This window comes from Pezoporus wallicus, unplaced genomic scaffold, assembly GCF_028554395.1.
Source record: "Pezoporus wallicus isolate ANWC-B61680 ecotype Strahan unplaced genomic scaffold, APGP_CSIRO_Pwel_v1 contig_6428, whole genome shotgun sequence".
Classification (NCBI taxonomy): Eukaryota; Metazoa; Chordata; class Aves; order Psittaciformes; family Psittacidae; genus Pezoporus; species Pezoporus wallicus.
In genome coordinates this window covers 2,973,559-2,999,191 of record NW_026639269.1, presented here as the reverse complement: position 1 = coordinate 2,999,191, position 25,633 = coordinate 2,973,559, and the positions used below count along the sequence as shown (strand labels likewise).

At 39.7% G+C, this 25,633-nt stretch overlaps 1 protein-coding gene across 9 annotated transcripts in view; it reads left to right on the top strand.

Moving 5' to 3' along the window:
- Window positions 1-25,633, top strand: part of DST (dystonin) — a 296,528-nt gene that overhangs the window by 131,496 nt on the left and 139,399 nt on the right. For all 9 annotated transcript variants that reach the window (XM_057414085.1, XM_057414090.1, XM_057414089.1 and 6 more), the window contains 15 exons: window positions 286-452; window positions 15,099-15,211; window positions 15,347-15,453; window positions 15,965-16,084; window positions 16,394-16,489; window positions 16,567-16,694; window positions 19,594-19,687; window positions 20,034-20,188; window positions 21,040-21,502; window positions 21,590-21,718; window positions 21,906-21,983; window positions 22,093-22,254; window positions 22,390-22,494; window positions 24,222-24,317; window positions 25,320-25,445. In XM_057414085.1, the coding sequence (XP_057270068.1) occupies window positions 286-452; window positions 15,099-15,211; window positions 15,347-15,453; window positions 15,965-16,084; window positions 16,394-16,489; window positions 16,567-16,694; window positions 19,594-19,687; window positions 20,034-20,188; window positions 21,040-21,502; window positions 21,590-21,718; window positions 21,906-21,983; window positions 22,093-22,254; window positions 22,390-22,494; window positions 24,222-24,317; window positions 25,320-25,445 (2,139 nt within the window). The remainder of the gene's footprint in view (window positions 1-285; window positions 453-15,098; window positions 15,212-15,346; window positions 15,454-15,964; window positions 16,085-16,393; window positions 16,490-16,566; window positions 16,695-19,593; window positions 19,688-20,033; window positions 20,189-21,039; window positions 21,503-21,589; window positions 21,719-21,905; window positions 21,984-22,092; window positions 22,255-22,389; window positions 22,495-24,221; window positions 24,318-25,319; window positions 25,446-25,633) is intronic.

The following is a 25,633-nucleotide window of genomic DNA, read 5'->3' as shown; positions in this document are numbered from 1 at the left end:
GGTATATTGTTGCCAGAAATTAGGAGGCTGAAAACTGGCTAACTGAAGAAAACTGTGAAGAAGCTAAGATTTTTGTATTTCATTGGAGACACTAAGAGTGCATAAGGATAGGACATGAAAGAATATTAATACAGTACATTATTTATGTAAGATGATAAATAATCATCATATTCATGTTTGCAGGTATCAGGAAATTTTTCAGTAACACAGAGTGGTTTTCTGCAATGTTTTAAATATTATTATGGGTTAAGTGTAACTGTAATGTTTGCATTAACTGTATTTTAGATATCTGATATCCATGTTACTGGAGAGTCAGAGGACATGTCTGCTAAAGAGAGACTGCTCCTGTGGTCGCAGCAAACAACTGAGGGTTATGCTGGAATACATTGTGAAAATTTCACTACCTGCTGGCGCGATGGAAGATTGTTTAATGCCATCATTCATAAATACAGGTGAGTAATCTCTTCTCTTGGAAAATGTTCATTACAGAATTTTAATGTACATAGAAAGAGGGCTCTGTATTTTTATCCCTGTAATAGCACTGCAGTTGTGGAGATGGCACTGGCTGTTCCTGGACTGCCACTGCTCTTTGCAGCCAAAGGATGCCTGTTAGCGCTTGTGTGTCCTTCCTTCCTCAAAGAAGCATCTCCATGAATCCTGCACATCCCCCATGGGACATCTCCAAGCTGCTGAGAAGAATGTCCCTAGGGTTCAGTCTTCTCCACAGTCCCTTTTTGTCATGGTTACCTTTAACAATAGGCAGGGTAAAGTCCAAAACTGCACTGCTGGCGAAAGCTGTCAACTACAGCATGATCTGAGATATGCTTAAGCTCTCTGTATTCTTCTCTGTATGGCTTTACATGGCTCCCATGGCTTTTATGGCTCCCTGGAACCTAGAGCTTCTTCAGTGTTTCTGCTGGGAGCACAGGCCTACTCTGAGATGCATCTCCTGCATCTCCAGGGTATTCTTATGGAAATGGTACCAGCTGGCTTGAATGTTCCGTTTGAGAAGGGAATTGTGTTGCTGTATGCTTTTGTGACCAAACTCTTACGAAGTTGAACAGGCATTGGTAGAACCACTGGTGGCTATGGCTAGAAGCTAAAGGATACAGTATGTTCAGTTGAAATACAGTTAAAAATGTCTACTGATGGGAAAGGTTTTCTAGTTCTGGATTCTAAGTGAGAACAGGTCTCTCTTGACAAAGCTGACTGGCATCAAAGCACCATCAGAGGAGGAAGATTTAAGATCGTCACTGTGCTCAGTGTTTCCTCTTGGTTGGTGACATCTCTCTTGTTTTGTACATTTTTGGTTCCTGAATTGAGTAAGGGGGTTTGTATCTTAGAGAACCACATAGGGGTGCATTCTGGCTGCTGGGCTAATCAGTGTGTGCTGATTTGTCCTGTGTCTTGTGCAAGGCTTTCAACTTTCTGGGTCTTATTACAGCACATTTAGTTTGTGCTGTATGCCCTGGGGCTTATCATAAAGAAGTTTGAGAGTTTATGACTTCTTTGTAAAATACTGAAGTATGCCACATTCTGAAGTTCCAAGTAAGGCAGATTTGGTGTTTTCATGCAGCTCCAGGGAATAGGCCCTGAAATGGATTATTCTATTCTTGGATCTCCTCTTGTGGGACCACTTGGCTCACTGTAGAAAGAAGACTAGACAGAGCCAACATACATGCGGTGTGGGGAGTAGGGCACAAAAGTAGAATGGGAGATGAGTCAAGCAGATGCAGCTGCAGCCTTTTCCTCACACACTGTGTAGAGAGGCTGCAAGTATAATATACAGTGTTCTGAGTCCCAGAGAAGTTAGCTGTGGCAGTGCGTGATAAAATGGAGCTGCATCTGGATCAATGAGGTCTTTTTTCTGGCTGTGCTTCTGTTCTGGGTAGTCAGTAAGGGAGGAGGTGCATGCCAGCAAGACAGTCTTCTTTTAGTAACATTGGCAAGACAAAGGGAAATAGCTGGCAGAAGGCTAGGCTGTTTTACTTCAGGACAGAGCAGCCAAAAGAATGAACATAGCACAGGCAAGTATCTGAAAAAATAAACAGTGTGAAAGATACAGAGAGATGGGAGGAAAAAAAGGAAGGAGCTTAATGAGATGGAATAATGGAAAATAGTTTCCAGAGCATCTTCAGACTGTATGCTACTTCCATACAGCAGTGTACGCTTTTCAGCTCAGCAACTAGTAGTTGTGGTACAGCTCAGTTAATAAATAATGCAAAACTTGAGTTCTGTCCCCTGGCTGTGTGAATGTTAATGCCTTGGGATATGACTAAGTACCTGCAGCTGCTTTGCTGGAGCAGTGCTTCTGGCAGTGCTCTGTGAGCTTCATTCACAGTGTTTCAGTGGGGTAGCACAGGCACCTTTGACAGGAGTGCGTTGCACAAAGCAAATGATTCAACAGCTGAGGAGCAGAGTACCCATTTTGTGTGCTTCTGTGCCAGTTTAGATTTAGCTTATCCTCTTCCTGTGCATAGCTTCTCCACCTAAGGATCCCATGTGCTTCCCAGGAATGTTTGCCATCATTATCTGGTGTCTTTTTGCTGGGAGAGGTAACAGATTTCTGGACTCCATCTTGCTTGTTAAACCAGTGAGACTCTTCCGCTGATTTCAGTGAGCTTCTGTGTTTCTTTTGCCATTTTGTAGCACTAAAACGGAAATGATAATTTCCAGCTATTGCTCACAAGATAGGAATGGTCTTCCCAAACAGTCATCTGATATTTTTAACTACAGTGTTTTACTCCAGAGAGCTCTTTTAAAGTTTGGTTTGTGTACTGAGCAGTAAGTAGGCTAAACGCTAAGAGAATGTGCTTATTTCTGGCAGTCATTCTTCGTATGCTCTGTTTGTCCATTTTAGTAGCTCCCAGTGCGTGGAACACAGGTGGTTTCAGGAGCTAGGCTGGGGGTCCTGTGGGTGCTGCAGGCTGATGCGCTTCACCGGGTGGATGACCAGATGTGTCTGCATGGGTGGTGGGATTGGACTGTGGTGCTGTGAACATGAAGCATGTCCATGGGTACACATCCATCAGTTGTGGTGCAGTGTGGCAGCCTGTCTCACACCAGTTATGCCACGCTCCCTGGAGATATGTCTCTTTACAGAACCATGATGCACCCTGAGCCAGGAGGAATATCCTCTCTCTGCGAGTAAGGATGTGACTTCCAGGCCTGGAAGGGATTTAAGTGTGCCCAGACCTAATTTTAGGGCGATGACATTTAGTGCTATGACAGTAATAATCATAAGGCTCAGAAGTACCCAGGAGTGTTCATGGTATCTAGAATTGCAGTTGTAGTGAGCGGCAGTAAGCTGTATGCTGGATAAGAGGGTACACGTGTACCCATGTCAGGGCACAGCAGTGGGGGCTCCCCATGGAGGGTCTGTCAGGGCAGGGCCTGGCAGCCAGGACCATCAAACCACCCCAGCCAGGAGCAGGGCAATGGGGGGCACTGAGGCAGCCCCAGCCTCAGTCTCTGCCCCAGGCATTGGCACTTCTCTGGGTGATGGGCCTGACAGGCGGGTCACAGGTAGGCTGCACTGCTGCAGGGGCAATAGCTCAGCTGGGGGGCAGAGGCAAGAGCCTCAGCAGCTCTTGGAGCACAGGAGCTACGCTGTCTCTGAGGTGAACCTGAGCACAGACAGGCAAACCTGGTGCTTGTAGCCCTGACACCATGGCTGAGAGGCCTTTTCTGGGATGTGCCACTGAGAACACAATCCACATGTGTCCAGCATGATCCCTACAATTGGTCATCTGTGAGGCAGGGAGATGTCAGTGTCCAGTTCTAGGTGACAGGGCTGGAGTGGCAGGTTATAATTACTTCCTTTCCAGGCATAAGCAATCTTTCTAAATTTTAAGTACACACCAGTGATCAGTTGACAGCTGGCAGGGAGCTTCTCCCGTCAGCAGGGCTGAGACCTCACCTGCTCTTAATGGCAGGTCAAAATTGTTTCATCTGGGCTGACGGTAGTGGTCTCCATTTATTTTCTCCTTGTCCAGGCAGCGGATGCCAGCACGTTTTGGTGCAAGCCAGCTAAGATTATGATGCAGAACTGCAGGAAGAGGGCATGGATTTACCACGCTCCCTGCTCCCCCAAAAGTGTGTGGGAGAAGCAGGACAAGGCCAACATTTCCCTGGCATGACTAACAGTAGGAGCATCATCTGCAGCATCTCTGTGGAGATCAGCGAGCTGGTGTGTGGTGTGAGTGAGCCAGGTTCCTCCCCAACTCCCAGCCCTGCGTGCACCCACAGCTGGACTGGCAGCCCTCTGCTGCCAGCGCCAAGCCTTGGGATGCAGGATCACATGCACTCAAGTCAGTCTCCTGAGCAGATGCACGGACAAGGCCTTGGGTGGTATGATTTAACGTGAAGTGTCCCTGCCCATGGCAGGGGGGTTGGAACTAGATGATCTAAAGGTCCTTTCCAACCCTAACCATTCTATGATTCTATGATTTGTTTACTTTCCTCTTGAGCAACAAGGGTTAGGTTGTCAGGGCATTTTGCAAGGGCCTGCAGTCACTTTCTTTATTACTTCTCTTAAGAATATGAATGAGTTTCCAGTAATACTGCAGTGTTTTTTAGATCAAGGAAAGTAATTTTATTAATGATAGAAATGAGAGGAAAAAATTACTCTATTTGAGGTACTTAGCTCCATATAGAATTTCTTTCTTCTTTCTTCTTTTTTTTTTCACCCTCCAAATTTAGGCGAATGTAATTTGGTCTTATGTGAGAAGGTTGCTTATGTTTTCAATGGTTTCCAGTGGTCTGTGTTTATAGGGTAAGATTAGGGATTACTTGGATGAACTTTTGAAAAGCATATAAAGCTTCTATTTTAAAACATCCTATACATGGTTAAATCCCTGGGAAACAAATGGGTCTCCACACTGATCTCAAAAATTGCCTCAGGGGGCTCCATTGCAGGCCCTGGATTTTGCTGTTATTCTGTGCAAATATTTATTCTTACATAGAAAGACCAAATAAAATTATAAATTTAAAAGTCAGTTTTAATACTAAACATTACAAGGTTTGTTAATTGTACGATTTTATTTAAGTGTATCAACTTTCAGACTGTTTTTTGAACCTCTACATGTTTCTTCAGATCTGTGATCAGGCCATTAGCAAAAGCTACAGGTGTGCCCAGGATATTCTAGAACATGCTGTATGTCATCTATTATGTAATTTGCCTTTTATAATTTAATTTTTCATTGAAGACGTGTGTTATTTGCTTCAATATGTTGTGTTGGAAGGGATCTGACTTCAGGCAGTTTCAAAAGTACGTGATGTTTCTTTCATACCATCATATCATATATGTAACAAAACCCTGTAAGACAAACTTCAGAGTTGGATGCTGACTTTAAGCAGCGTGTAATGCCCAGATTTTCCAGGAGATACTGCTGCCTGCACACTGGGGTCTTCATCTTGCAGCTCTTACCACTTTATGTATTTCTAGTCACTAGACTGTGTTTTAGGTAAATGCTCTTCATTTGTGTTCTCATTTTCTTATGTATGTGCCTTTTGCCCAAGGAAAAGACTGCATCCCATTATTAAAATATATACAAACAGTTGATATCTCTAGAGAATGAAGGCCACTCCTCTTTCATCAGGATTCGTATGTCAGATTGGAGCTAGTAATCAGAATTATAGATCTATGTTATACTTTGCAGATACATTTATTTTAAAACTAAACAAATTCAAATAAAAAGTTATCTCAAAGTAACAAATTGCTTATATTTTTGACCTCAGACTGCCCTGAGCAGTTGGTACATAAGGACTGCAGGCAATTTCAGTGAAAAAGTGTCTGCAAATAAAATTTAAGACATAGCAAAAATAATAGCTGGAAGATTTACAGTTAAATGGCATCTATAGACACTTTTTAAGGACAGTGGCTACTGATACTCAGAAAACAGACGTTTTCTGACCAGCTCATTTTACCTTCTAAAGAAAAAAGGTGAAGTATGGAAGATATAAAATAAAATTAAAGTCAAACAGATGCTTTTGGTAAAAAATGTGTGCACTCCTTTCCACATTTTATTTTTGTATTCTTACAGTTGTTAGTAATAGAGAGGTAATTTTGCTTTTAGCATTTACAAAAGGAATTCCAGCAAGAGCAGTATGTTCCTGTGTAACTAGATAATAGCATTTAATGAGTAGCCCCAGTGGTGCTTGTGTGGTGAAAAACAGTGTCTGTTCAGGAAGCACTGCAGGCTCAGTTTCCAGATAAAGCTGTTTTTTAAGGTCTAGTCTCAAGTGTTAGGTCTGTTCTAGTAAATGAAGCCTTGAAAGCTGTCCTGGGTCAATGCTGCCCCCTGAACTGGGCTTATGTGTTGCCTGGGAGGGTGTGGGTTGCAATGGGCCATGGCGCTGCAATGGGAAGGACTAGCAATTAGAAAGTCATGGGCACATGGTCTGACCTTTTGTCAACTTTCAGCATAGACATGTCCAGTTATACCTGGACTTCTGGTGAATTTCAGCAACCATTCAGAATGGTTAGGAAAAAAGTGGATAAACTGTGTTTAGGTCAGGCAGCAGTCCGACAAGCAAGGAGGACTGTAGTTTACACATGAAGGGTTTGAGACAAGAAAACAAACAAGGTTATTTTGTGTAATGCTATACCAAGGCTTGCCAAGACCACATGCAGACGGTTGTCTAAAATTTTGGCACTACTTAACAAGAATGGTAAGTGTTAGAAGTGCTACAGAGAGGGGAAGTGGTGTGAGTCTTCAAAGGGATGCATTTTGAGCACAAGTTTGAAGAAAAAGTTTTTTTACTATACTGTTAAAGAAATGTGGGGATCTGATCCAAAGCAGCCTTTTCTACTGGTAAACTTTGTGCAAGACCTTAATGATGCCTGCAGTTTTTAAGTTGTATATGGTTTACAGAGAGAGTGAGGAGAAAATGGTTTTACTATTCCCAAACAAAAGAGGAACAGAGGCTAACAGCGAAGGAAGGACACAAAGAGTGTATGTACACTGGGTGCTTCATGTGGGAGGAATAGAAGCTGCAGCAAAGAACATGTCCCCAAGGCAACAGCAGCATGACAGCTCCATAAATGCTAGACAGAGTGAGAGAGACAAATTTTGCAGGGTTACAGTGCTTTTCTTTTAAACTATTACTTTCATAACTCCGTGCACTGTCAGGATTAATAAGTGGATGTTTTTTGGAGTGCAACAAGCTAGATTCCTGCCTGCTAAATAACTGTTCTAGTTTAGAACAAGCTGTTTCAACCTTACTCAGAACGATTTGCTGTATATATATAGTTAATTGAACACTAAGCTCCTGGCTGCAGTGCATGTGGCATCCCTCCAATATTAAAACGTGTTGCACCTGATCAGGTACTGACATGAACACATTCCTTAAGGGGAGGGATAGCGATGCCTCAATTTGCAGTAACATGTTGGAACACCCTGGGGGAATGAATGAGAAAGAAACTAAATATTACACAGTGTCAAGCCTTAAAATGCTAGGGGATATGTTTTAAGTAAAGAGATTAGCTGGGTTTGCTAGTTTCAGCTTGCTGTTTTGTGACTCATAATTTATTGTTACCGAGCTTTAACAAAAAGAAAATGTGAGTGGGGTTGCATTACCCCCAGCTTCCCACCTGCCTCATTGTTCAGAAGCATGGTAGTTACTATTTCCAACAGTATTTGTTATGTAGAAGAAACAAACTTGACATTGAGAATTGACAATTTGGGAAAAGATAAACAGCATTTAGGGTGATTAAAAATATTGATAAGCAGACATGTCTTTAATGTAATTTGCCTGAGTATGCATATACATGTAACTAATGGGTTTAGAAATAGCACATAACCTCAGCTGCAGTTTAATCGAATGCACTCCGAAAAATTCTTTGATGTATCTTAGTGAAGACTGTATCAAAATGGAAGTGGAAGCAGGCCTGCAATATTAACACCTTGTGTGGTGGTTAGTCTTAGTAGGTATTAGATGGAAGACTTCCAGGCAGTTGGGTTGATGAATTTCAGATCTGGACTTAAAATGATCCTTGTGTATATTTTGCTGGATCCTACTGCAAAGCAGCAGCTGAATGAAAGCCAACAGTCCCATACAGAGAGACCTTGACAGGCTTGAGAAATGGGCCCATGCAAACCTTGTCAAGTTCAGGAAGGCCAAGTGCAAGGTCCTGCTCCTGGGTTGGGGCAATCCCAAGCACAACTACAGGTTGGGAGGGGAAGAAATTCAGAGCAGCCCTGCAGAGAAGGACTTCGGGGTGTTTGTCGATGGGAAAATGAACATGAGCCAGCAGTGTGTACTTGCAGCCCAGAAAGCCAACTGTATGCTGGGCTGCATCAAGAGGAGCGTGACCAGCAGATCGAAGGAGGAGATCCTGCCCCTCTACTCTGTTCTTGTGAGACCCCACCTGCAGTACTGCATCCAGCTCTGGGGTCCCAACACAAGAGGGACATGGACCTATTGGAATTAGTCCAGAGAAGGACCATGAAGGTGATCGGGGGCTGGAGCACCTCTGCTGTGAAGACAGGCTGAGAGAGTTGGGCTTGTTCAGCCTGGAGCAAAAAGGCTCCAGGGGGACCTTAGAGCAGCTTCCAGTACCTAAGGGGAAGACCTGCAAAAAGGCTGGAGAGAGACTTCTTACAAGGGCATGTAGGGATAAGACAAGGGGTAATGGCTTTAAACTGGAAGAGGGTAGATATAGATTAGACATTAGGAAGAAATTCCTTACTGTGAAGATGGTGAGGCACTGGCACAGGTTTCCCTGAGAAGTTGCGGCTGCCCTGTCTCTGGAAGTGTTCAAGGCCAGGCTGGATGGGCTTTGAGCAGCCTGACCTAGTGGAAGGTGTTGCTGCCCATGCAGCTGGGGGGTTGGACCTAGGTGATCTTTAAGGTACCCTCCAACCCAAACCATTCTGTGATTCTTTTTGTAATAACTGAGGAAAAAAAAAATAAATACTGTGATGAAATCAAAGCTATTCTCTTGCTTAGGTCAAATGGAGATAAAGTGAAAAGTAAAACTTTGGATTGAAAGGCCAGGTTTTTCTTAAGGGTGTCAGTTGTTTTTATCCAAAAGAGTATGGTGTCTGAGCAGTGGTGGCATATGTGCCCATGACCAAGAGGTCTTGGTCTTCTAGCAGTGCTTTTGGCAAATTTGTGTCACATGTAGAAATGGTTGCCTCTCGGGCAGGATGGCTCAAGAAGCCTTTGGGAAATCTTCTGAACTCATTGCAATACCTCACCCTTCTTCCCTCTTGGTAACTGTATTAATACCACCAGGAAGCCAGTGTGTCAGGCCATCACTGCTAGGGTCTGGGGGAGCAGAACAGACAGATCATTTGGTTGGGTTTCTTCATAGTCTCTTTGGTATTCAAACACTCTAAGGAAGGGCATGTTGTTTATGATTATTTCTGTGGATTGCAGTGTGGGTTGAGGTTAACAGCTACGAGCCTGATCCTATTCAAATTTTACCGTAGGCAAAATGTTTTCACAGTTACTGTACCATTTCTGGTTTTGTCATGACAAAACCATCTCATATTACAAAGAGAATGTAAAATCTGGTTTTAAAGTTGGTGCAAGGACTGGCTGAGATTCTTTCTAGTTTCATTGTTGTATGTACTGAGCTTGAAATCTACATTGCAGACCTACTGCCAAGTTGTGATAAGGGCTCCTTAGGCATGGCTGAAGCTGAAGCCCATGTTTAACTAATAGGTCTTTGATGTTACAATGCCTCAATTGTGTCTTTATCTAAATCGGTATGGCAAGTGTCAGGTGAAGTTTTGCTGTGCTAACAAAGGTGGGTCAGGAGGCTTATCTAAACTTTGCTTATCAAATCAAGGACATGCATGATAAAATTAATTATCTGAATTAGCTATGTATATTGTTATCTGAGAAAAATCCACAATTTGGTATGGAATCCAGACCTTCTGAAAGGGAGGTGGCCTAGGGTATAGTGGAAGATATTGTTGACTTGGGAGTCAATTTTGTACCTCAATTCCTCAGCATGGGGTTTTTGACACCAAGGAACATGCTGCAGAACCTTGTGCTGTGTGTCTGCATTGTGGTCCTTGATTCTGATGATGGAGGACATCTGTTCCTCCTTCATGCCACAAAGTCACGCTTAACATTTTTTTGAAGAGGAACTCTCCTCTTCCTCCTCTGTAAGTGATCCGACTGTGTGGAAAGAAATCTGACTTTAGTCTGCTCCCTGAAACTCGGGTTTCCAAGTTCTCTGAAACAGGGTTACTGAACACAGCTAGTCCTTTATGGCCTTTTATTCCCTAAGAAGATAGAATATTATTCCCTTTATATTGAAGCTCCCATGCAATGATGGAAAAAAAAATCAGGAAAATAACTGTGGTAGGCATATATATTACCAAAGCATACCTCCAACTCTGTAAGTAGATCTCATGGTCATTGACAATGTACAGAGCACTGCATCTGCAAACATTGAGCATCAATAGAAATACATAGGTCACAAGGATAGTAGTATGTGTTAGTTGAATGCTGGGAGTTATTCTCATGGTGTTAATGCCTCAGTCTTTCCAAAACAGGCTCTTTGGCAAGCTTGTTTTGAAAAAGACTTGGGCTTGTACCTGACATGGAGACACATTCTTCAGTAGCCTCCCAAACATTGACTCTATGTACAAGCTGGCATAAATATTTTCTAGTGTTTTTGAGGCTCTGTTAAGGGATAGGTTAAATGGTAGCTGTTACTATATAGTAGGTTGAATAATAAATTGATTTTGCTTCATCATCTTGTTTATAGATTTCCTGGGGAAGTAACAGGAGATATGTGTTAGAAGGGATAGAGCTAACGTGTCTGTTTTACATGGACATTTCCTATTTTCTGATTCCTTTCTTGGTAATTTTTCTGCTATTAAGCGAAATCTCTAGAGTAGATTATTATATATCTCTTGCCTCTTCTGAAATGTATGTTGAACCCTTTCTGCTGAGAAGTCTCTATTCTTTTTTATAAATTTATTTTATGACTCTGTATTCTGGCATTGTCTTTGTTTCAGGAGTCTTCCCATCCCTAAAAAATGCATGAGTCTGTCTGGCACCTGTCCTTTTCAATTGTCTGTGAACAATGAAGCCAGGAATTTATTTAATTTTTATAGGCATTTTCTAAAGACAGCAGTGGAAAAGCTAAATGGACTGTAGTGACATGTAGGTTTCACTCTGCATCTTCAGTCATGTTTTCTCTGAGAGTTCTGCTTGAAACTCACTATATTAATACTTCTGCTCAATATAAGCCAAGAAAGAAATACATTTTCATATTAGGTATTACTCAGGCAGCATCCAGGGTTTTGACCAAAACAGAACTGTGTAAATTGAACACCTTAGATGGTTCATGTAAATAGCTTCAGGCTTGTTAGTTAGCCTTGTGAACATGTTTAACAGTATTTTCATGTGGACTATTACTCTGTAATCTTACTCGCTCATATTACTCTGGAATATTACTGGTTTACTATGTGTTAGATTCTGCCTATGGGAAAATCTACACATGCCTAACTTTGTTTATTATGCATAAGTCTTTGATTTCAAGGAGTCTTTCCAAAGTAGAAAGGTTGCATTTTATCCATTTCACTTGCTTCCCTATGTGGTGCTATTTGTTTTCTTGTTGATCATAATTTTGTCAGCTTCCTAATTGAAATTAATCACACCTTTTTTTCCCCCCTCGCTTCTGATACAAATTGTGTCTAATTTCTAACACCTACACTAAGATCTCAAATGGCAGCCACCAATCTTTTATAAATGAAATGATTAATGATTTGCGATGTGGAAGCCAAACTCCTTGACTTAGGTGTGCCTGCAGCAGAAGCATCTCCTTTGCATGGAATGTTCCAACCCGGCTGGTGTTCGGGATGTTTATGTGTGTGTTTTGATGGCAAGGGCCCAGCCCACTGAAAAATCTGCCGTAAGATGACTCACAGTATTATGACAGAAGGTAGAGTCATCATCTTTTACTTAACGTGCATTTAATTTAGTTCTTGGTTGTGTATAAAACCACTTAATAGTTTATGCAAATTGATGTAAAATATTTATACTACATGACAAATAGCTTCTACAAAACTCATGTACTTTCTTTTTAGCCTTAAAAGTGGAAATGTTTGCCATGATGGATGGTGCTAATGGTAAATCTAATGTTTACTTCAATTAAGACAATTAGATAAATATGTATTAGAATGATACTCATCACAATTGCAGTTTAAGCAGTTAGTAGCATTTCAGAGTTCAAAGGAGAAATGGAATGCTAAAGATACTGGAAAATAATTGCCAGCCTTTATTATACAGTCCCACAACGCTCACTGTGTACAGTCTATGCTTGATAATACCAGATTCCCTTGTTTCTTCAGAGAAGGATGGTGTTCAGTGATTGCAGCACTGAAAACTACATGGGAATGCTCAAATGCAAATTCACATGTACCTAGTTAGTGTACAGATATCTCTGCCAGCTTACAGCAGATAAAAATTACTTTTATTTAAAATCACGAGAAAACACTCTTAAACAAAGGGAACAGTGTTGCAATCTGATTTCCTATGGCATGTTTTTTGGATGTATTATTCTGGGACTAAAAAAAAGCTTTTAGTGAGCTCTGGGAGGTAAGCTCCTTTTCCTGTGGCTTTGCAATGTATCCCTCTACTATTTGTGAAGAAAAAAAGGTGACCTGCAGAGAGTGGAAGTCCCAAGCCCCTGGCAGCGTGCGCTTCCCGTGGTCAGTACCAGGTGCTTTTGTATTCAAGACATAATACCTGCCTTTTCCCTTTTATAAACTATCAGTGGGCTTGTTCTCCGTCAGCTGTTAAGCCTCTGCTTTAGACAGCCGAAGACAGAGGTGAATGCTGTCTTCTGTAGTATTTTCTGGTAGATCAAAACTTTAGATACAGACTGGTTAACCTAAGTCGGTATGCTGTGTGTTAAGTGTATAGTTAACTGAAAACAACAGTGTTCATTGCATTTCTCTCTTGTTCTTAAAGGGGAACTGAAATAACCCTATGCTGGTAGGAGTTGCAGTGATAGGTATGTTTAAAAAGGCGGGGAGGCATCTCACAGATATCTGTGATTTTTGAGTAATATATCATTTAAGGTATATTACTCGAGAGCAGTTGTTTTCATCAGTTTTTTTACCTGTATCACTGTGAGATACAGAAGAGAACCTTACCTCCTCTTCATATTCTGAGATTATCATGTCAGTATCTCTACAGCTTGCAGCGCATTTTCTGGAAATAGTCAAGGCTTTTACAGTAACTTGTAATTTCTTGTTCTGAGAGCTGGCAATCAAACAGGCATCTTAAGTGATTCTTGAGCCATTTTTATCAAGTGTGAAACAAATGTAAAGAAGGCAGGAGAAAAAAAATAACCAAACCACCAGTATACACTTACAGAAATCTGCTTCTCTTGTCAAAACTGTGCTGTGAAAGTGATCTTTATTACTCATACTATCTCCATTATTGTGGCTGAAATAAGAGACTGGAGTTCTCTGTTTCCTTTTCTAGTACTGCCTTTTATTTTTCATGGATTTTCTGTGCTGCTGAGAGCAACAGATGATATTGGTTTTGTTGCATTGTTTCCATTGCACTCAGATTCAGAGCAGAATAGCATGAGCTTGGTCATGCTCCCACTAAGCATATTGGAAGTGGAAAGTCCTGATGGTTTAGGAGGATTATGTTTCTTTTTACACCACCTAAGTTTTATTATTAATTAAATGTTCTTTCAAGAAATAATAGGTGCAGTATTGTTACCGGTCTTGTAGACTTGTCTTCTAAAGAACACAAAGAAACCAGGGATTCTAAATGGCTGAAAAGAAAAACATTTTTATTTACAGTGCACCTGTCGTTAGTTAAAAGACAAGCTTGTATTGAGTTTCACCTTTTTGTGATCAAGGGAATTCTGGGGTGTTGTCAAATGAAGTGGTACCATTCGTTTTGAGCAATGTGAATATTTAACAGTTTTATTTCCCTCTGTTGCAATAATTCAAAGCTTCTGGTAGGTAAAACTAAGAAAATAGTTTTTCTAGAAAATGAGAAAATTTAAGGAGTGAGTTGTTCACGAAAGTTTAGATGTCATGTTTTTTTCTTACAGGGTTTTGTTTTAAGGTTTCTTTCTTCAGTGTGGGACTGGTTTTCAGTAGTGTAGGATTTCAGTATCAACAGTTTCAGACCCCTGTGACTCTAGTTAGCTTCAGTGAGCTGAGTTTTTGCTTAGCATCTTTGAAAATCCCTTCTTCCTTTTAGTTGTTATGGCTGAGAGGATACCCTGTGCTGAAAGAGACAGACAGTAACACACTGCCCTGAGAATTGCAAGATCTAAAAGCCAAGTGCCACATAGCAAACCTAAAGGACACTATTAATTTGAAGTTTTACAGTAATTTTAAACATAAAAGTAGTGTTGCTGGTACAGGATGATACTTATGGGCCTTAAAAATGTTTATAGATGAGACTGGCTTAAGAGAAGTATTCCATTAAAACAAGAGTGTTGTGGCTGGCAGTGGAATTCAGCAGGATGAGGGTGTGAAGGTGTAAGTGCATGGGCTGAGGGTTGTGTGCAAGAGAACCAGCAGCAATGTTTAACCAAAAGCAGGGCTTCAGTGCAGTTTGAACAACTTTCTTAAAGCCCAGTGAGAACAACTGTCTTCCAGGCTGAACTGATGTTTTTGTGACAGAACTTGTTTCTGTGTGGGTTCTAACATGTGCTGGAAAGTTTGATGCAGGATGACTAAAAGTTGTAAAGGCAGTAGAAATGAACTTCCTCATGGAAATGGGTCCTAAGGGAAAAGTGACTTTAACCTCCTTAAGGGCAGTGGAAAGGAGAAGGTGCTATAGTAGAATGGCAGTGTACATTAAGAAACATGCATAAGAAAATACGTACGTACATACATATATATATGTATATATAAAAGGGATGGCTAAAACATTTACCTTGTAGATAAAGAACAGAAAGTGTTGTAGTTGCCTGCTGCTTGTGTTTGTCACTTAGCACTGACCTCAGTTGCTTCACCTGATTTTAATGAAATTTTTCTTAATGAAAGGTCTGTTGCTGTATCTATCCATGGTCTTGGTTTGATTTACTAATACAGCAGTAATTTAAACGTGGGAAAGAGTTGTAATCAAGTATTACTTTTTTTATTTGACAGGCCGGACCTGATAGACATGAATACCGTTGCTGTTCAAAGCAACCTTGCAAATTTAGAACATGCTTTTTTTGTAGCAGAAAAACTTGGTGTTGCCAGACTTCTGGATCCTGAAGGTAAGATAACTGCAAAGGGCTTTGTTGCAAAAACCCTAACGTTAAAATAAAATCCAATCTGCCTGCAGGTTGTAGCATATTTGTGGGCATTCTTACAACTACATGATACAGTACTGTTCTGTCTTGCTCTTTTAGATGTTGATGTTTCTTCACCCGATGAGAAGTCAGTAATAACGTACGTGTCATCACTTTATGATGCATTTCCCAAAGTACCAGAAGGTGGTGAAGGCATTAGTGCAAATGTAAGTAGGAGAAAAATACTTGTGCAGTGTGTGAGCTTCATTAACACAGTTTTTGATTTCAGAATGTTAGCTGGATCATCTGTCACACTCCTCTGTCACATGGTTTTTCAGGTTGAGATTTTAGAGGCTTAGCAGGCATTTCAAGTTCTGGACAAAAGCAAAAAGTTTAAACCAAAATACCTGAAGTTGGAGAAAGATAAGAGTGAAAGCTCTTACTTTTCAGTCGTGGACCTACAAATTGTGCCTCTCTAATTCTGATCAGTTTGAGGTTTATTAAAGTAGAAAATGTTTTGTTTCCAGTGGAATTATTTAGGACCAAAACTAGAGAGTAAAATCATGTATTTGGAAGCTTTAAATGAACTGTAATGAGTAAGTAAATATTGGTTCAGAGTTGCAGGGTTTAGAAATCTATTTTCTATGTGTGTGAACACTTCAGAGTCAAAGATAAAGCAAAAATGAGCCCTCAGATTATTTTCTTCTGACCTGTGATCTGGGTTGTGCTTTTTGGTAGGATGTTGAAGTCAAATGGGTTGAATATCAGAATATGGTGAACTACCTCATGCAGTGGATCAGACATCATGTCACGATAATGTCTGACAGAACGTTTCCCAACAATCCCGTGGAATTGAAGGTGAGGCGTCATGTCTTAAACTCTTTGTTGGAATGACACTTTATCTCACTGACTCAAAGCATGCTTGAACAAATGAAGTGCCTGTTGATGTATGTAATCAAGTATAAAACAGTACTACTCCTTAACCTTTTCAGAGTACATTATGAACAATCAAAAGCTAATCTTTAGCTTGTCACTGATCATTTTTTGTAGAACTCAAGTAGAACAGTGTAAGAACAGAAGCTGATGAAGAATATTAAGGGAGAATTTGGGAAGTAGGGTTACATTCACTGTAAAAAAAAGTTGATGATGGTTTTTGTGTTTCTGTAGGCACTTTATAAACAATATTTACAGTTTAAAGAAACAGAAATTCCACCAAAGGAGGCAGATATAGTAAAAATTCAACAGCTATATAAACTGCTAGAGGTAAGTTTTAACAAGCATTAAAATGTATAAAGTTCATTTTCTGTGGCTTAAAATAACAAATATGTATGATTGCTAAGGTCTGGATAGAATTTGGACGCATCAAGCTTCCTCAAGGCTACCACCCAAATGACACAGAAAAAGAATGGGGAAAGCTTATTATTGCCATGCTGGAAAGAGACAAGACCCTTCGGCCTGAAGTGGAGAGGTATGCTAGTGAATGTTTGTCAGGCTTGGTTAATACCTTTTCAGTTGGATTAATTTGTATTGAAAATTGTAGATGTCATCTTCCCTGGTAACATCCACATTACTTTTCTAGATCAACTAATTTTGCCTTTGTTCAAGGCTTGAATTTCTTTATCTACTTCACAGAAGCAGATCCAGATGGAAATAACTTGGGTGGTTTCAGAAGGTCATGATGAATAGTATCTGTGCCTCAGATCATCAACACACTTAAACACAAATATAAGCACCTTCTTTGTACAGTTAGTCAGAGCTATGTTCATACCACTTTGCTGTCTCATTTGGACTTGATTTCATATAAGCAACACCCTCATTCTTTACATGAAATGTATATTTCACTTGGTACATAGCACTGTGGGCTAACAGTCTGTTCTGAGGTTATTTAAAACTTGGCTGTACTCAAGAGCACAGTCTTCAGACGTGCAAAGTGCATAGGAGTCTTCCATGGTAGTAGAATGGGTGATACTGTTTGGAACATCACTAATAACATGTTGAGCGAGTTTAAAACCTTGATGCAGTCTTAGAGCATTTTTTCTTTTTAATGGTACCTCTTTTGAGTTCTGTGGCAGACACAGGTGCTATCCATTCATTAATTAAAAACAAAACCCCAAACTTTTATCTAAGTTAAATGAATCATAGGGCTTCTACATGCAGGTAGGGGTATAGACCTGGGTCTGGATTCATTCTGCTTAACTTTAAGCACCCAAAAGAAACTCGTAAGAATGGAACCACTTATAGAGTATCCTGGCACTGACTCTCTGGTGACAACAGGGTGATTATTCTCTCTGGTTTAGGTGACTGAAATTGTGAAGAATCCAGGTCATTGTGTAGGAAGTCATCAGAAAGACAGATTTTAGCCAGAGAAGATCCTAACTACAGTCAGAGTTAAGTATGTGTCATGCTTACAAAGGCAAGAGCAATGTCAGGTTCAATGTGAGGTGCTGATTCACAGCTCCCTGCTGCGGAAGAAGTCCCTATGGAGGAATACAAGGTTGTCCCACCTTGTGCAGAGCAGAACACTGGAAAGGAGCAAAAGAAATACAGCTTACTAGACTTCATAGGTTAGTCTGTCCTGACCTGCCAAAAGCAAAGTTAGTGCCTGCCTTTGCCAAAAGGAATCCTGTTCATACTTGCTGAAAGCTGGATTATCTTTGTTGAGAACGTGTAGAAATGACATTAGTTTGTTTTTACTTTTTTATTCAGATAGACTGAGCACAGGATAAACCAAACATAAACATAAACTCCTTCCCGTATTTCAGGATTGGTAAACACTTAAAGTGACAGGTCATATGGTGATGGATCACTTCATGTGGTGGTCACTGTAAAATGAGAGAGAAAAGCTGATTAAGTGATTCTGGCTTAGTGACCAAGTTAAAATTGTTGGCTGATCTGGACAGAAGAACTTGGTCCATGTTTGTTGTATTGGTCGCTAGTTCATCTCAATAATAATGAGGTTGTGATACAGTTCCTGGGCTGGGATTTGGTTGTGGCAAAAATGTGACCTTGGCTAATATTGAAATTTGGCAAATCCTAAATATTGCAAGTCTTGTGAATACATCTGAATGTATCAACACAGATTGACAACATGGCTGGATTGCTGTATGAGATCGAAATTAGTATGATGTCAGTGAGGAGAGTGCCAAACTGAGTTCTGGTTTGCACAACTAGCAGAGTTTGGCATTACTGCAGGGGTGTGGCTATGCCTTTGCTGTGCTCTTCTGTGTAAACAGAATCATGGTGTGGGTGTGGTTTTCAGGAGGTCTGAAAAGCAGGGCATAAAATACTGAAAAAAACATCCCTAATCCAAAATCTGTGTTAAAATGTAAACTCAAGGGCAGTCATCAGATTTTTCTTACTTGTTTTGTGGTCAAAACAGCAAGAAGCACTTAGCTCGGAATATGGAACAAGCTGAAGGGAAATTTGCAGGAGGACAGATTAGTGGGACAGGGCAGTTAGTAAACATGCATACTTGGGCAGTGGAATAATGCTGGTGGGTTGGATGGTGTACAGGTGTCTCAGATTATATTGGTATGTGCTGATTAACCATGATATTCCCCCCAGTTTTATTGTGCAGTTCCACTTAAAGGAGTCAGCCCAACCTGGAAGTGTTTTGTAGCATACTGTGGACTGTGGAGTTCTCACTTCACTCCTTTTTGAAACTTTTCATTGAAGAGTCTGAGCAACACTGCACGGACTTCTTTAAGGTCTTATTTGGCTTACAGATACTTAGTGACACTTAAATAAAGTATTTGGCTTGTCTATCTCCTAGAAACGCCCTAATGTTGCTGCCTAGTCTGTACTTGCAAAGCTTTAATGTGCAAGGTAGGGAAGCCAAAAGCAAGGTAGCGTACATAGCCCCAGGTAAAATCCTTTGAAGAGCTGGCAGAATATTAATTGCTGGGTTTTGAATATGTGTACTGAAGCCTATTTAAAGGAGGAGTGCTGGGTGTTTCAAAAGCCAGTAGTGAAATTTCATCCCTAGAAGCTGTACATTTTGTAGGAGATTTATCTTTTAATTTTTCAGCAAATGTAAACAGCCAGAAGGACCTTGCTCTGGACGTAAAAATGAATAGCAGTAGTTATAGTTATCACAGCAGTGATTCGGTATTTAGCAACAGTACTAGTGCTCGAACCAGCGTTGACTCTAACGAGAATTTCCTTTCTGTTAATTGTGGTCCCACACTGATTAAATCTTGTATAAGCTTTGGTAATGGCACCTTAGAAGGAAACAGGTAACTTGGCATATGTATTTCTGCTTTGTGTTAGATGCTGTTTGTTTGTTTTTAAAGTCATGTAACATATATAGAAAATATAAATAGTATTTATGCTTATTTATTTTTCTGAAATGTTCTGGCATTACCTAGGTTGGAAATGCTGCAGCAGATTGCAAACAGAATTCAGCGGGACAGCCGGAGCTGTGAAGAAAAGCTAATACTTGCTCGGAATGCTCTGCAGTCTGTAAGTCACTTGGTGATTTTACTTGTCTGTGTTCATGAACTTAATGCAGTGGAATGGCTTCTTAAAAAACAAACAAACAAAAAAAACCCCGTTAGGATTTTTGAGTGCGTAGTTAATAGCTGCTACTTTTACTTGCAATGTACTGTTAATTTGGCATTTCTTTGAGAAAATACTAAAAATTGCCTTGAGTGAATTCTGTTACTTTTTTTTTTTTGTCAGTAGTTAGATAAAAAGCTTTGCAGTTGTTTCAAGATCAGAAGTTTTTACAGAAGTATTAGGAATTCTTAATAGTTAATTTCTGTTTGGTTTAGCTACAGGGCTTAATGGCTTTCTCTTATTTATTCAGGACACCAAGCGATTGGAGTCAGGGCTCCAGTTCCAACATGAAGCAGAGATAGCTGGTTATCTTCTTGAATCTGAGAACCTTCTCCGCCAGCAATTGATTAACACCCAAATTCTTACTGATGGAAAATACTATCAGGCAGACCAGCTTGTGCAAAGGTACTTTACAGTGTATTTATATAAATAAATAAGTAAATGGGTACCCGTTAGGGACAACAGATTCAAATCATTATGTTTGTGGATAAACTTTGACAGTCTGTCACTGATCACCCAAATAAAGGTTATCAGGTATTCTGGTGGGTACATTGCCCATAAATGAAGACAAGAAGAGCTGTTAGTACACATTTGTGAAAATGAAGACATTCATCAGAACATGACTTTAATGTATAGTGATACCTGAGTATAAAGATGTTAGCTTGTATTTCTGCACCCAAAATGCTTTTAGAATTTGCTAACTTTGATTTTAAAAATGGAGGCAGGATATCTGGTGATAGCTGTAGGTGTCTTAACAGGTAATAAGTGGGGTAACATTAGCTTATATGTGTCAGAGTGTGTACAGTCTTGGCAGAAAGATGCATTTAAACAGCATAAAGCAATTCTATGAAGAAGTGGCTCTGAAGTTTTTCAGAATTCATCCTGGGCTGGGTGGGATCAAGCCCAGAACAACTCCTTGGCAGTGAACTAACTGCAAGCATTTGATCTGCCGCAACATGTAGTATCTTGTAAGATTTCTGCTGTGCTAATTGTTCACTGGAATCGTGTATGGTGCATGCCAGTGCCCATACCCTGCTGATTTTCTAGTCATCGCCTGATTTCTCCATGTTATAGGTATTTTTATACGTATAAGCTGACATACTCTACACCCTCTGATAGAAATGCTTTTTTATAAATATTTAAGTACAACTAAAGTGTAAGAGATCATGTGAATTCATATTGCTATTTAGTTCAACATGATAAACCTTAATCATAAGCATTCATCAAAATGATTTTTATTTATTTCATTTTAACAGAGTTGCAAAGCTTCATGATGAACTGATGGCCATACGGACCGAATGTTCTTCTGTGTACAACAAAGGGCGTGCACTGACAACAGAGCAGACAAAGCTGATGATATCAGGAATAACTGAAAGCTTAAACTCAGGATTTACAACAAATCTAACCCCTGAATCAAATGCTGCAATGACCCAAGGTTTAACACCTACTTTGACTTCTTCCAGCTTGACATCTGGCCTTTCATCAGGTCTTACTTCCAGACTGACACCAACCATCACTCCCGCTTACGCACCAGGCATCCCACCACGGTTAATTCAAAGCTATGTGACAGGAGTAGACAGTGGGACTCTGCAAACACTCAAACTGATGCAAATCAGGAAACCTCTTATGAAATCAGCTTTTGTGGATCAGAATTTACCAGAAGAAGAGGTGAACATGAAATTTGTCCAGGACCTATTGAGCTGGGTGGAAGAAATGCAGGTAGCAATCTTTATAGAAACAGTCTGCTTCTCATGATTACATTTATTCCTTGTAGGTCATGGGTAATTTTTCCTTCTTGTTTGTAAGGTTCAACTTGATCGAGCAGAATGGGGTTCAGATTTACCAAGTGTTGAAAGCCATTTGGAAAATCACAAAAATGTCCACAAAGCTATTGAGGAATTTGAATCAAGCCTTAAAGAAGCTAAAATGAGTGAGGTACAGCACCATATTCTTTATTTTTTTAGTTACTTTCTTACTGGGTGACCCATAAACTAATGCTGAATTTTTGAACTGTCTTAGTTTTACTTCTGATCACTAGATGATGCATCATGAAATCAGTAGATCTAATAGTTTAATATATGTAACCTATTTGTTGTCTTTTAACCTCATATACCAAATACAGATCCAAATGACTGCCCCTCTTAAACTCACTTATGCAGAAAAATTGCACAAACTGGAGAGTCAGTATTCAAAACTCTTGGTAAGTTTGTGATACGTCTCTGACACTCAGCTTTTCAGTGTACGTCATCTTTGATAAGGGAAGAGCTTTAAATTCTGCTATTTGTAAATCTGTTTTCTTTTTAATTAAGAACACGTCAAGAAATCAGGAAAGACATCTCGATACTCTTCACAGTTTTGTATCTCGTGCTACCAGAGAGCTGATATGGCTCAATGAAAAAGAAGAGGAAGAGGTTGCATATGACTGGAGTGAAAGAAACACCAATATAACAAGAAAAAAGGAATACCATGCAGTATGTATTGCTAGTGTAACACAGAGAGAATACTTAAATCCTCTTTTAGAATTCAAGAGATTCCTGAAACGTTTCTGGTTTCATTTTCTTTTTTTTTTTCTTTTTTTTTTCTTTTTTTTTTTTCTGGAAAAAAAGGAGTTAATGAGAGAACTTGATCAAAAAGAAGAAGTTATTAAATCAGTTCAAGAAATAGCTGAGCAATTGCTTCTTGAGAATCACCCAGCCAGGCTGACCATTGAGGTAAGTTAGTAAAAACTACGAACAAGAGAACAGTTTTGTGATTTAATAGACTTTAGATTTTTGGGGAAAAGAAGGGAAGTTCTAACTCACAAGGAATTAACAAAACTCTAAATAATGGGGCCTTTTTAATTACCTCTTCTGTGTCGCTGTTGTGTCTGTCTTTGTTTCTAAAAAAAGTAAAAACATCTTGGGTTGCTTAGATAAAACCCTCATGAGATTTAAAATCGAAATTTTCCAGAGTTGGTCTGTACAGATATTTCTGGTCATGCACACAGCTTTTACAGTTGTTGGTAGAAATTGCATTGGCCGATTGGCCGACTGGAGGCACAGAACAGTCCTTATGTGGTTTCTCCCTATTGTACTGAAAGAAGTTTCAGTAGAATTTTTTTGTCACTTATGTACAGGTTCCAATTACTGTTTAGGGTTGGTTTCATAATGAAAAGTGTTTGGATGTTAAAAATCTGACCAGGTGATGTGATTTACTTCAGGATTGAATCAAGCTCTATATTATAGGTATACCATATACAGAAAATTAGAAAATTTATTGTAGCTGTTGTAGGGTCATAGCAAGTTTCCAAAGGGGAATGTAAAATGCTTTTCCCTGTAGATCTTCAAGAAAAGAGTAAATACAGACAGTGGATGGTAAAAATAGAAACAATAAAAAGTTGTCTTATTGTATAAGAATTAAAAACCAGAGGATGGATTTTTATGGTTCTCTAGCTCAGTGAGTTTATATCTGCATAAATTGGAAACATGAAGAAAACTCCTCCCTTCCTTCCTTCTCATGACATTTACTTTGAATAATAAATTACTTTTTATGTAACATTGAGAGTTTGGTGCTTAAAAGTAGATGCCGTTCTAATGGCCTCTTATCAGTGGGATATACTTAATATATATTAAATATGCATATTATGAAACCAGACCATCACAGTGAAAATGATTATGAAGGTTATGATGTCTGCAATAATGCTATATTGGGACTTTTTTTGGGGGGGGGGGGGGGATTTATAGGAAATTGATGCCTTTTCTGCAAAAGAATCTAGGTATTAATGCATCATTTTGAAATTCATTGAAACCAATGGAAAAACTCGAACTCCGTGAGAAGCATACGGAACTGAAAAATTGAGATACTTGGCTGATTTCAGAAAGTCAACAGTACCCTCTGCTGGTGAGCGCTCGTGCAGTGCATCTCTAGTGGCAGCACCCTGCAGACAATATAGGAGGCATCAATCGAGTAGGGGTTAAGTTGCTGTGCAACTGCTACACAAAATCATACATTGCAGCGAGTCCTCATCAGTTATTTTTGTTGTGTATTCAGTGTTACTATAATAATCTGATTTTTCTCTAGGCAGGATTCCAGCTATTGTGACTGAGTAGAGACAGAATTGCAGATGAGCTTAGACTGGGGCAACCTAAGGAGATGTTGTCCAGCCCATGCTTAAAACAGTGTCAGGGCTTTTAATGGCTGAATTCTGAACACGCGTAAGGATGGTGATTTCACAGCCACTCTGGGCAAGATTTGTTATGTTTGACTATGCTGTAGGGACAGGTTTTTTTCTCACTTGTAACTGGAATTTTCTTTGCTGCAGCTTGTTTTTCCTGGGTGAGAAGGTCAGGTATTGATGTTTGTGTTCGCTACATTACTTTTGTGTTTCCAAAATTCTGTAATTATATACGTGTTTTAATTTTAATTTTCCTTTTGTAAAAGATATCTCTCTTCCTTAAAGGCCTATAGGGCTGCAATGCAGACACAATGGAGCTGGATTCTTCAGCTCTGTCACTGTGTTGAACAGCATTTGAGAGAAAATGCTGCATATTTCGAGGTAAGAAAGTAAATAAATAAAAATGTGAAATGTTTTTAAGATTTTTCCATAGTCAAAAAGTTCTACCAAATGTGCTAGTTGCTGTCTCACAGCAGTTGTAGAATTGACGATTGTCAAATGCAATCACTAGATGATAAGCCGTGCTCCTGCAGTGTTACCAGATCTTTATTGTCTTCACTGCAGTTGTATCAGTTCACAGCAGATGAAAATATGTCCTGGCATTTTTTCAGAGTGCCACAGCTGCAAGTAGAGACTGAGAACAAAGCATGTTCTCTCCCTGTCATGTACAACTGCCATCAGTACAGCTTCTGCAGATGATGTAGAGCGGAGAGTGGTTGGTGATGCCCAAGGGAGAACATATTGTGGGTGGTTGTTACAGGACTACCCAAATAGAAGCAGAATGTAGGGGGGAAGAAATGAGAATTCTGAATTTAAGAAATGAGGTTTCAGGGACAGAAGGGGCGAAGATTATCACAGGACATTTCCCTTCCCAGTTGTGCTTACCCAGGACCCTAGTACAGAGGTGCAGGTGCCCATGCAGAACTGCCAAGCGTGGCAGCACGTTTCTCCTCCTGCATGAAATGGTTGCTCCAGGGTGCCTGCTGAATTTTGCAGCTAGTTTGCTGCAGTTTGTAGGCTTCATCTGTTCTTTACGTATGAAAGCAATTGTAATTCTAAGGGAAGTAAGAATCACTTCAGAAAAAAATTTCCATTGCAGGAACAGTAATTAACTAAGGTTCAATAACTGCTGAATTAATTTTGCATGTAGGTAGTACTGAGAATAACTGGTCTTACAGTGTGTGCCTTCTTGAAGAGTACTTTAGACATGAGATCATGAGTAATGTTGTGTGGTGAAGCGGTCATATCAAGCTACTAGAAAAGATTATTTTTAAAGAGGCATCACGTCCTAGATGAAGCGATGAAGAGAAAAGCTTCATCGTGTAGCTGTTTGTATACTTTTTAGGTTGTTTAAAAATAACCCCGATATTTATCTCATCCTAGTTTTTCAGTGATGCCAAAGAAGCCATGGAATATTTAAAAAATTTGAAAGATACCATATACAGAAAATATAGTTGTGATAGATCAAGCAGCCTTCATAGGCTGGAAGACCTTGTCCAGGAGTCTATGGTAAGAATTCAAGGATTCTATTAATGTGAGTTATAATTAAACAGGAAATGTGTAGATTATAATTGAATGTAAAAGATGTGTTAAAATTATTCCTTAAAAGTGAAGGGGAAAAAATTGGTTTTTAGAACTTACAGTTAAATAAGTGTATCTCTCCATGTGAAATGACTTTTTCATAACTTTAAAATACA